Here is an 11304-nt window from a genome sequence, read left to right as displayed (position 1 = left end):
GCTCAAGGAGCTCGTGCACCATGGCTTCAACCGCATCACGCTCACGCCGTCGTCGTTTTGGACGTCGGCAACCAGCGCGTGCTTCGCGTTGTCTTCTCCAACCAGAGCCGCGTCGAAGTCATCTGGAACATGGTCGCGTACCCGTGCGAGCAGAGCGATGCGTCGCTACCTACGTCGCTGCTCATGTCGGCGATCAACGAGATCTCACCCGAGCGCTTCATTGGCCTGTGCACGGACAACGACCACGACCTCGTGACCGCCGCGCACGACATTGCGAAAAGCTACCCGTGGATCGTGCCACTGCGCTGCATGGCGCAGATCACGAGCAACCTCGTGCACGAGTGGCTCAAGATCCCGGACCTCACCAACGTCTTCCAGGTCGCGGGCCCGCTGCTGGCGTATTTCGAGTCGTCGCACGAAGCCATGCACCTCTTAAACGAAAGCGCGCTGCAGATGAACGTGCCGCGCTGCCGCCTCGTGCCGCTCAGCGCCGAGAGCTGGAGCGACTGCATCTTGTCGCTGGCGTCACTGCACGTCAACGAAACCGGCATCAAAACACGCTCATCAAAGCCTTCCGCGCCGGCACCTCGTACGCGCCGTCGCCGACCTTGGTCGCCTTTGTCAACCACGCCGACTTTTGGAGCAACCTCGCGAGCCTCGTCCAGGTGCTGCGCCCGATCAAGACGCTCATGGACCTCTTTGAGACGCACGACGTGACGCTTGCCGATGTCTATGCAGGCTACGCCAGCATCAACGCAGTGCTCCTCAGCCTCTGCACCAACGCGACGACGATGAACCAGCGCAAGCTCTCGACCAAAGTGTTTGGCCAAATGACGCCGTTCCTCAACAATGCGTGGTCCGAGATCAACCAGATTGGCGACGGCCTTGGACTCCTCGCGTACTTTTGCCACCCGCGGTACCACAAGCGCGGGCTTCAGCGGCACCAGTTTCAGACGATCCTGCGCACGGCCTTGACGCTCTGGGGCCGTCGCCGCAAGTCGGAGCACCAAGCGCGCATGCTCGGCCAAGGCCTCCACGAACTCTGGACGGGCGAAGGCGTCTACAACGTGCGGACGTTCCTGACGTCTGGCGTCGAACCGCGCAGCTGGCTCTCGGTGCTTCCGAACGGCGAGCTCGTCGAACTCGGCGTTCTGCTCCTCGAGATGCAGCCGGTCTCGACCGACCACAGCAAGTACGACGCGTGGGACGCGCTTATCGCGCTCGAAGCGCCGCGCACGAAGCTCGCGACCGACTATGCGACCACGTGCACACGACTCAAGTCGATCTACGAGGCCCGCGAGGCGCTCACCAACCCGATGGCCGGCCACGACGGCAGCAGCGCGGCCTCGGTGCTCGCGCAAGCCGACAACATCCTCGCGCAGTGCGAAGCAGCCGCGGCGGCGTTCGAAGAAGACCCGACGTACCATTTGGACGAAGCCGCGCTCGAGGCGCACCTCAACACGCTCGGGAAGGACTGGGGCATGAACATTCCCACGGACGAGTACGACCCGAATGCTGACTTGAGTCTCCTCGCCGGCATGACGTTTGATCTGAGCAACCACGACTTGGTCAACGTGTGGAAGGTGCCCACGGGCCCGAGCGACCCGGCGCTCATGCCGACCATTGTATCCACCGGCAACGACTGCGGCTTCAACGTCGACGAGATCGTCGGCGCCTATGTCTAGCTCATTTTAAATACGAGTCGTCATTAAGCCTGATATGGACTCGGAATTCAGCATCGTGCACAGTTCTTCGTTGAGGCCCTTGACGGATCTTCCGACGTCGTCTGCACGTGGTTGTAGCGTACGTCGGTCGCACCACGGAACAGCCTACCAACACTCTGCCAAACTCGTTCTTTCAGCGACTTTCACCACCGACCAGTTCCCAATAGACTGCCTCGGACGCCAGCCTCGGTCTCGTGGCCCATGACGACCAAGCGAGCGCGCGGTACGCTGACGCCGGCGTTGGCCCTCGACCACGTCCGTCTCTCGATCGTCCAGAGCTTGCGCTCCTGGCAGGACGTCGTCGCTTTTCTCGGTGCCTTGCCAGCGTCCTCGCTCGATCGGCCCCTGACGGCGCTCCGGGATCTTCCCTTGACGTGGCGCAACTTCATCGAGCAGTGGCCAATGCCCTGCCTCGACTACATGAGCCCAGAGGCAATGCACCTCGCCCTCGCTGCGCTCCCAGCGATCCCGTCCATCGAAATATATTGCGTCACGACGCTTGAAGAGACGCCGTCTGGTCATCACGACGACCTCGGCGCGCTTGCGGCGGCTTGGTCGACCAAGATCGAGTGCGTCGACAAACCAGTCGATACCGACAGCGTTGACTTCTGTCGACGCGTCTTGCCGCACTGCTCGCGCCTCAAGCTGTTGAGTTTCGAAGCGTCAGTGTGTGCCGACGTGCTGCCGCTGCTGCCGTCGAGCGTGTGCAAAATCCACATCTTCAACAACAACAGCAACTTCGGCGATGGTGGCGTCGTCTGGAGAATCGCGGCGCCCTTGCAACAGTGGCTTTCCACTGGACACGACAAGCGAGTCGTCATCCACGGCCCGCTGCCCCCCGACGATGCCGCCGCCGTCGCCGACGTCGTTGTGACCGCAACGTCGTTGGTTGAGCTCAACCTTTACCAGGCGCCTGAGCTCGCGCATGCACTCGAGGGCAAGGCGCTGTCGCGCAAGACACGGTTCACCAGCTATATACCGGTCCAAAATGCAACTCGTGGCGCGCCTTGACCTCGCCAAGCTTACTCGTCTTGAAGGTTCTCATCCGCCGAATTTTCCTCTGCCTACAAACTATGTCACCCGTTAGCTCACAAACATGCCACCCGCAGCTCTACCCGCAAAAGTCCATAAACACGATCGTTCTTTACCCCGTTCCTGTCGCGTCAACAAGCAGCACTTTTAAACGGAAGCGCGCTCCAGAGGACCTTGCCACCTCGTGCCGCTCAGCGCCGAGAGCTGGAGCGTCTTGTCGCTGCCGTCGCTGTCATTGGTCGCCTTTGTCAACCACGCCGACTTTTGGAGCAACCTCGCGAGCCTCGTCCAGGTGCTGCGCCCGATCAAGACGCTCATGGACCTCTTTGAGACGCACGACGTGACGCTTGCCGATGTCTACGCAGGCTAAGCCAGCATCAACGCGGTGCTCCTCAGCCTCTGCACCAACGCGACGACGATGAACCAACGCAAGATCTCGACCGAAGTGTTTGGCCAAATGACGCCGTTTCTCAATCATGCGTGGCCCGAAATCCATCCGATTGGCGACGGCCAGCGCGGCTATTACGAGCTTTAGGATTGAAAAAGACGCGCTGGGTGTTGTCGTAGACGGTCGCGGCCAGCTCATGGATGTCCTCGCCGCGGACACCACTGACGACCTCGAGCACTTGCCTGCACAGCGATTGGATGTGAAATTGACATCCGAGGACATGGAACGAGGACGTACAGCATGGTGCACGGTTCGTTGCGGCCCTTGACGCACTCGCCGAGGACGAATTTCTCCATCTTCTTGGTCGGAAACGTTGTCTGCACGTGGCTGTAGCCGGCGTGGGTCGGTCGAATGTCGCACCACGGAGCATCTATATACAAACCTTGGTGTCCTGCATGTGAAGACAGGAAGAAGCACGTACCCGTCTCGAGCATGAGCTGGTCGGACGGGATCATCTTGACAACCTCGAGGTTCTCGGCCGTCTTGAGCGAGCAGCCGTTGATACCAATGTAGAGACCAAGGTCCAGAAGCGCCTGCGCCTCCTCTTTCGAGCCCGTGAACGAGTGCACGACGCCGTCCGTGAAGTCATCGCGATGGCGGCGAATCATGTCTACGCCATGGTAGTTTTGCCGTCGATACTAGGTAAGAGAATCGCAGCAATATCGTACCCGTAAAGTCCGAGCCCGTGTTGCGGTTGTGGAGAAAGAGCGGCAGCTTGGTCGCGCGCGCGAGGTCGAATTGCCGCGTAAAGTACGTCTGCTGGACGTCCTTGGGGCAGAATTCGAGCCGGTCATAGTCGAGGCCAAACTCGCCGACGGCAACGACCTTCTTGTCGCTCATGCCGTCGCGGCAGACCTGCGTGAGCTCGGCCATGTAGGCGTCCGGGTCTGCGAGGAACTCGCTGCAGCGCGTCGGGTGCACCTGAAGAGAACTCATTGTCAGAGGCGAGAGGTAGCCACAGCACGTACGCCAACGGTGCAATGGAGCTTCTCGTGCGTGCGCGCGAGGCGCAGCGCTTCCTTGCTCTCGGAGAGCGACCCGCCCGTGACGATGATCTTCTCGACGTGGTTGGCGAAGGCGCGGTCGAGGACTTGGCGCAGGTCGCTCTAGAAACGAGCACCATGAGCGACGCCTCCTTGAGAGCACATGGAAGGAACCTCATGCTTCTGCTTCCCGCGGTAGTTGCCCACGAACATGGGGTCCGTGAGGTTGGCGCCGATGTCGATCAGGCGCAGCGACGTCATGAGCTTGCGTCCCGCGATGGTGACTGAAAAATGCGAGTTTCAGCCAATCCTATCACAGGATGATGATTGAACCAATCAGCGTGCAGATCGCAACAGGACGCAGCTCAAGACAGGAGCTCAAGATCGGAGCCCAAGACTGGAGCTCAAGACTGGAGGTTTGGTTAGAGCTGAGCATGCACAACAGTACAATTGTACGAAGATGGATGTTGAAGATGAGGAAGGCTACGGTAAAAGCGAGATGGCCAATTGCTTTTACGCAACAGCGAGCCGCTTTTCACGTCATTTCAATTGCTGCACACACGATGACCGCGCGCGCAACCTTGCTCAAGACCATGCTCCGGCGCTCCTTCAAGCGCGCCGTGTCGACGTCATCGGTTCGCTTGATGGTGGATGCAGCGACGCAGACAGAGTCGCAAGAGTCTGCACCAGCGACAGTGGCTACACTGAGCGTCACGGACGGCACGGTGGACCCCTTCTTTGAGCATTTTGATGAGCACTTTCCTCTCGACGATGCGCGTCCCAGCCTCCTTGACGAAGACGACACGTTTGCGAGCTTGTTCGAGGTCTAGCTCGTTCACTATACAATATATCGCACAAATACGGTGACTGCCCAAGTCGGACTTCAATCTCGCCAAGGGTGGCTAGGTACTACCGGTAGTATGGAAGCTCCAGCCCGAGTTCGAACGCAAGTGTGAATACCGCCGATGCCAGCAGCGTTGTCTCGCTGTAGATATACGAATTGCTTGTGAGTAGATCGCCGTCATACCCATAAGAAAGCTGCTATGTTCACCTCGCGCCGCACGAGGACGAACGGTCTGGTAACTCCTTAAAGAGAAGACTGCATGAGCTGTCCAGTTGCCAAAAAGTCTACAAAATCATTCGAGGTGTTAATTTATTAGAGTCGTGCGTGACATATAAATACACGAATTGGCGCTAAAAATAAGAGGGGCGTTGTAAAACCGGCATCACCCTTTTTTCCGCGCCATGGGGGCCGGGGCATCGATTCAAGGACTCAGCGCCGCCGACGTGGCCGCCGAAGTCAAGCGGCTCGGTGAGGCCTACCACGAGTACGCGCCGCTCTTCACGCGCAACGGCATCGACGGTGCGATCCTCCAACGTCTCTCGGACACGGACCTCGACAACCTCCTCGTGGACCTCGGTGTCTCGAGTGCGCTGCACCGCAAGATATTGCTCTTGCATTTGTCCAAAATCAAGACGGTCCCGACTACGTCACCCTCGTCGCTTGATACGAACGACGGACGCATCTTGGTACACCGGAGTACACCGTCGCTTGCTCCAGCTCAAGTACTCTCGCAGCTCTTTGCGTACCAGGGCATCCACCTCATTGATCCTGACGACCTCGTGTCGGTCGTTACCAAGATTGTACCTCTCGTCAAGCCCGTGTCGGCCCATGACGAGTACGACTGTTTCATCAGCTACCGCGTCGCAAGTGAAAAGGAGGTGGCCGAGAAGCTCTACTTGCACCTGAAAACCAAAGGCTACGAGCCGTTCTTGGACCGCATGTCGCTGAAGAACGCCGAGCCGTGGAAGGACGGGTTCTTGCGCGGCCTCGGCCACTCGCACCTCTTTTTAGCGCTCGTCTCAGAGGCGGGCCTCGAGAAAGCACGGGATCGGACGCAAAACCACCACGAAGACAACCTCTTGCTCGAGTACGAAGTAGCTCTCGAGATCGCGACGGCCGGGCGATTGAACGTCCTGCCCATCTACGTCGCGGCGAGCAACAATGGCAACTTTGTCAAGTTTCAGGGCTTCAACCCGGACCTCTATGCGCCAACTTTGGACCCGGAAGACGCCACCAGCCGTCGCACCAGTGTGCCTGTTGCGGCATTGCCTGGTCTCAGTGACGCGATCAAGCGACGCCAGAGTGAGATGCCAGCGTCACGGCCGCTTCAACCGATCCCAGGCGAAGACGCTGGGGGCGTGGATGCGAGCGTGAATCGCAAGGTGAGTCTCTCAGAAACGATGACGACCAACTTGGAAGATCTCGTTGCAACACTGTACACGGACGTCTACGACGACGTCTTTGAGGCCCTCGAGAAGATCTTTGGCATCGTCCAGCGCTCAAAGTATGCCATCAAGTTTGCCCAGGCCAACGGATGGGTTGCCCTTATCCACGTGCTCTGTCATGCGACAATGGACGGGTTACAAAAAGACTATGCGGCGGGCGCGCTCTCGTTCATTGCGCCAGCGCTTGTTCTACAACCTGACGGCGGCTCGGACGAGGTCTGGGCCGCGATCGAGGGGTCCCTCGAGGCCCACCACGCCGAGCTCATCGAAAAAGTGCTCGGCCATGGCTCTGCGATGCAAAAGCAGTACATTGTCGTGACCCTCATGCACCTTTGTGAGCGCGACCACCTCCGCGACGTACTCCGCATGTCGGAGGAGCTGCAACTGGTACTCGAAGAACTCAAGCCCAAAGGCTCCCAAGTCCAGGCGCACGCTTGCTCGATCGTACTTATGCGCTGCTTTCCGCCCACCGAGACATCGTCGAGCGGCGAAGCGGTAGCTGCTGATGCTATCATCGAGGAGGCGCCCGTCGAGACCGAGCCGATCCCGACAGTGTAATTGGTGTAATTGTAATGTGTCAAAAGATCGTTTTTCAACCAATCGCAATGCGTATGTATTTTAGCCAATGAGAGCATTTACACATTTTCGCGCGCAGACGATGGACCGACGGGCGTGGGCGACGGCTCGGACGCGCTTCGCCGCCAAGCATACCCTCCTCGGAGGCGGTCCCGGGCCCTCGGACGAGTCTACGAGCATGCGACTACCTACCCTCGAGGAAGAGGAGACTCCTCCGCAGGCAACGGTCCCAAGCAAGCCGACGGGACATGAGCCTCCGGCAAGGTCAGCCTTCAACGTCCCTCGAAGCCTCGGGTCGACCAAGGACTCGTCGACGACGCGGTGGAAGCGCGCAGGAGGCCTCGTCGGAGCGCGTCAGGACCGCAACGTTCGCGCCAAGACAGACGTCCGGACGCCCCGCGCCTGGGCCGGGTACACGGACGCGGCCCTGCTGCACGTGCTCCAGCATACGTTTGGGAGCGACGCCTTCCGACCAGGCCAAATAGAGACCATCCATGTACAACACTCGATTGGATGAAGATGAAGTGACGGTGCTGGAAGCGTAGGAGGCAGGTCGAGGCCGCGACGTCTTTGTCCTCATGCCAACGGGGGCCGGAAAGAGCCTCTGCTACCAGCTGCCCGCGTGCATGGACGCCGGGGTGACCGTGGTCGTCTCGCCCCTCCTCTCGCTCATTGAAGACCAGATCCACCATCTTGAGAAGCTTGGTATCCACGCCAAGATGCTCACAAGCGCCGTGTCGGCCTCGATCAAAGGCGCAACACTCGACGAGATTGCGTCGACCTCGTGCACGCTCAAGCTTCTCTACGTCACGCCCGAGGCGATTGCGAGCTCGACCAACCTCAAGCGCGCGCTTCGGCGCAGCGCGGACGCGGGCATGCTCGCACGATTCGTGATTGACGAGGCCCACTGCATCAACCAGTGGGGCCACGACTTTCGAAAAGATTACCTCGCACTCGGGCAGCTGCGTGCCACCTACCCAAGCGTATGAGCTCTTTTTGCACTGCATTCTGGAGCAAATCGGTGTCTAGATTCCTATTATGGCGTTAACGGCGACTGCGAGCGCCAAGACGGAAACACAAATCATGGACTCGCTCCACTTGAAGGCACCATGGATCCAGCGAAGTAGCTACAACCGGTACATTGCGGCTCTTGTGTTTGGTTTTTGAAATCTCAACACAAATCGGTGTAGCACCAACTTGTCGTATGCCTTTGTCGTCAAGTCGGAGGAGTTTCTTCAAGAGCTGCGAACGTTTGTGGCGACACATGCGGATGAAAGTGGCATCATTTACTGGTACATCGTCACAATCGGAAGGTGTAGCCATTGACGGATGCTGTAGCTTGACGCAAAAGGATTGCGAGGAGTTGGCCACCGAGCTGGGCGCGATAGGGTCCATTTCGTTCTACCACGCGGCGCTCTCGACGAGCGAGAAGACGTACCGCCACCGTGCATGGAGTCGCGGCGACATCAAGCTCATGATTGCAACCGTGGCTTTCGGCATGGGCATCAACAAACCAGACGTGCGCTACGTGATTCACCATAGTCTTCCCCAGTCCATCACACACTACTACCAAGTGAGTAATCATCCGCTGCTCCACGCACTCAAGTATGGTATGTGAGCAGGAGTCGGGGCGCGCTGGCCGGACGGGCTACCGGCAGAGTGCATTGTCTACTACGCTTACGAAGACTTTGTACCATATCGTATTGCTCGTATTCCGCCATGCTGACTCAATTCTAGACACGACGAAAGCAGCTGCTTCGCGACGGTACTGGCCAGAGCCGTCAAATCCACACCATCAACGTGCGCGAGATGATGGAGCTATGCGAAAACAAGGTACCCCTCTATGCCACACCCTCTGTCTTGAGATACACGCATGGACTAGACAACATGCCGTCGGACGATGCTGCTAAAGCACTTTGGGGAGACGTTCGACGAAGACAATTGCCTCGGCACGTGCGACAACTGCCTCGAGAAGATCGATCCATCCCCAAATGCGGCAGTGGTCGTCGATGTTTCGGATGTGTCGAGAGCGCTCTGGGCCATGTGTACACTATCTCGTCCTTGGTGTGTGCGCTCATTCGCCGTTCGTTCGATAGTACAATACTGCACGCAAAAGAATATTGCCTTGACGCTTGCAGACATGGTCAACCTGGCCATGGGACGGCAACTGCCCAAGAAGAAGCGGGGTGGAGCGAACAACATCCCTGGCGGTGGCTGCGCCAAAGAGCATGGACACTCGCGTGGGCAGGTCCAGGAAATTCTGCACTACCACATTTACCGCCAACTGCTCGTGCAGACGGTACCATACATGCTTCGATAGCAAAATGGTCGAAGCGAGCTGATTTGAGTAGGGAAAAGCCAACCACCAAGGCTTTACGTCGTTTTACATGCGTCTCGGCTCCAAGTGGACCGAAGTTCGCGATGGCGACCGTATCACGATGGTCATGACGGCAGGTACATCCCTTGCCACCACCATCATCTCGGAGCTCGAGTCTCTCTCCGATGCATCATGAAACTCACCACTCCATCTGCAAGTGTGACGATCAACACTATTCACGGGCTTGCATTATTTGATTACCCCCACCAGGATCGCACTCTGGCTTAATGGTGATAGAGAAAATCCATTTCGGCGTCCGTCTTGGCGTGCAAATGGTGTGCCTTCATCTTCTTCTCGTGGTGCTGCGCAAAGGTCGGCTTGCCATCCTTGATAAACTCGTCGAGCATCGCCAGCGAGTTGGCCGGCTGGTTCATCGGCACCATGTGGCCGGCGTTGAACACTTGAAGGAACGTGAGGCCTTGGACGCTGCGGACCTTCCCGGCTTTCTGGCCGTCGACGACCCAGTCGACGTCTTCTTGGCCAGCAAACTGCGTCTTGTACTTCCAGTCAAGCGCGACCGTCCATGCCTTGCAGCCCATCCAGTTTACGATAAAGTCCGCGTCGCCGGCGTAGACGAGCACGTCAATGTGGTCTTCGACCATCGGCGTCACGAGCTGGTCAAAGTTGCGCATCCAGTCGTACGAAAAGCCAGCGTGGACCTCCATGTTGCACGACGCCCACTTGGCGCTCTTCTCGCTCACGTGCAGTGCTTGACGCGTCGACGGAAGGTTCAGAAATTTCTCGATCGCGCCAAAGTCGTAGCACATGGGGAAGTGCGCGCACTTTTCGCGAATGTCGTAGACGTTCAAGCCCGAGAGTTGGTACGGCGAGACGAGCGCGGCGTTGCAAAAGACCTGCGCGACCAAGCACGCGACCTTGGTCTTCTGGCAGAGCTCGATGAGCTGCGTGCACTTGGGCACAGCCGCCTTCATCGTCTTGTACACGGCCTCGGGCACGGCCTTGACGCCGTACGTGTTGTGGTAGGCCATTTCCGGGTAGTACTGGTACTGGACTTCGGGCGACGTGAGGCCGTTCCCGATGCCAATGCCCTTGAGGTTGATCTTGGGCGACGAGCCTTCCTTGTTGCCGCTGTAGATGCGATGGGCGACCGCGGGGACGTAGTGGCCTGCGTAGCTTTCGCCAAAGACGTAGAACGCGTTCGAAGCGTACTCAGGGTGCGCGGCAAAGAAGGCTTGGAGAAAGTGATACATGTCGTTGCCGACCATAGTCTCGTCCGTGTCGTACTCGCTCTTGTCGCCGTAGCTAAAGCCAACGCCCGCGGGCTGGTCGATCCACATGATGTTGGCCTTGGCGTTCCACGAGTACGGGTTGCGCTTGAGCGAGAGGTCGTCGTTGACCGAGCAAGGTCCGTTCTCGCCGAGGAGCGCGAGCATCGAGCTGCAGCCAGGGCCGCCCGTGAGCCAGATGATGACCGGGTCGTCCTTGGGCGCATCGCGCGACTCGAAGAACCAGTAAAAGTAGTTCTTGCTCTTGGAGCCGTCAATCTTGAAGTAGCCGCTGAGCTGCTTGGTCGAGTCGCAAAAGCTGTCGGCGACCGGAGCGTCTTGGAGGCTGCCGTGGAACGTGAGGTTCGCCTCGCCCATCTGCAAGCTCCACGAGCTGTCGCCGCGCACGGCCGACGCCGCGAGGGCCGCCATGCTCCAGAGCCACTTCATTCTTCTGCTGCCAATTGGGTTCTGGCGAAGCCCAAGGATTATTTGCCCGTCGCGATCTTCCAGCACGTGCTCGGATTGGCTAAAATGAGGACATTCTTATGCATGTGATTGGTTTGCCTGTGGTGAAGGGGCTCGGATTGGACGTAGGGCGTGCACCCACAATCACTCTGGCGAGAACACGGACCAGCTCTCGTTCCCG

The 11304-nt window shown here is 58.6% G+C and overlaps 7 protein-coding genes across 7 annotated transcripts; 4 read left to right on the top strand and 3 right to left on the bottom strand.

Annotated features, from left to right (window-relative positions):
* Positions 1-281: 281 nt before the first annotated feature.
* On the bottom strand, positions 282-1427 carry SPRG_19376 (hypothetical protein; the record flags this gene model as incomplete). Its single annotated transcript, XM_012340869.1, has 1 exon — positions 282-1427. One exon carries the CDS (start codon positions 1425-1427, stop codon positions 282-284), a length of 1146 nt encoding a protein of 381 aa, XP_012196259.1.
* Positions 1428-1891: 464 nt separating this feature from the next.
* SPRG_01901 (hypothetical protein) lies at positions 1892-3126 on the top strand (the record flags this gene model as incomplete). The annotated part of the gene is made up of 2 exons (XM_012340467.1): positions 1892-2686; positions 2952-3126. The coding sequence occupies exons 1-2, from the start codon at positions 1926-1928 to the stop codon at positions 3124-3126; spliced, it is 936 nt and encodes a 311-aa protein (XP_012195857.1). The 5' UTR covers positions 1892-1925.
* A 100-nt stretch (positions 3127-3226) lies between these two features.
* SPRG_01900 (hypothetical protein) lies at positions 3227-4453 on the bottom strand (the record flags this gene model as incomplete). The annotated part of the gene is made up of 6 exons (XM_012340466.1): positions 4362-4453; positions 4173-4310; positions 3873-4125; positions 3626-3814; positions 3442-3574; positions 3227-3386 (listed from the first exon to the last, which is right to left on the bottom strand). The coding sequence occupies exons 1-6, from the start codon at positions 4446-4448 to the stop codon at positions 3227-3229; spliced, it is 960 nt and encodes a 319-aa protein (XP_012195856.1). The 5' UTR covers positions 4449-4453.
* Positions 4454-4750: 297 nt separating this feature from the next.
* On the top strand, positions 4751-5017 carry SPRG_01899 (hypothetical protein; the record flags this gene model as incomplete). Its single annotated transcript, XM_012340465.1, has 2 exons — positions 4751-4822; positions 4853-5017. The coding sequence occupies 2 exons, from the start codon at positions 4751-4753 to the stop codon at positions 5015-5017; spliced, it is 237 nt and encodes a 78-aa protein (XP_012195855.1).
* A 383-nt stretch (positions 5018-5400) lies between these two features.
* Positions 5401-7034, top strand: SPRG_01898 (hypothetical protein; the record flags this gene model as incomplete). Its single annotated transcript, XM_012340464.1, has 1 exon — positions 5401-7034. Exon 1 carries the CDS (start codon positions 5433-5435, stop codon positions 7032-7034), a length of 1602 nt encoding a protein of 533 aa, XP_012195854.1. The 5' UTR covers positions 5401-5432.
* A 100-nt stretch (positions 7035-7134) lies between these two features.
* On the top strand, positions 7135-9372 carry SPRG_01897 (hypothetical protein; the record flags this gene model as incomplete). Its single annotated transcript, XM_012340463.1, has 9 exons — positions 7135-7548; positions 7598-8035; positions 8082-8188; positions 8243-8344; positions 8391-8629; positions 8678-8742; positions 8790-8885; positions 8935-9097; positions 9191-9372. The coding sequence occupies 9 exons, from the start codon at positions 7135-7137 to the stop codon at positions 9370-9372; spliced, it is 1806 nt and encodes a 601-aa protein (XP_012195853.1).
* Positions 9373-9590: 218 nt separating this feature from the next.
* On the bottom strand, positions 9591-11125 carry SPRG_01896 (hypothetical protein). The gene has a single exon (XM_012340462.1). The coding sequence runs from the start codon at positions 11103-11105 to the stop codon at positions 9654-9656; it is 1452 nt and encodes a 483-aa protein (XP_012195852.1). The 5' UTR covers positions 11106-11125; the 3' UTR covers positions 9591-9653.
* Between the last annotated feature and the right edge of the window lie 179 nt (positions 11126-11304).

This window comes from Saprolegnia parasitica (assembly GCF_000151545.1).
Source record: "Saprolegnia parasitica CBS 223.65 unplaced genomic scaffold supercont2.5, whole genome shotgun sequence".
NCBI classification, from domain to species: domain Eukaryota; phylum Oomycota; class Saprolegniomycetes; order Saprolegniales; family Saprolegniaceae; genus Saprolegnia; species Saprolegnia parasitica.
This window is presented reverse-complemented; position numbering and strand designations above follow the sequence as displayed.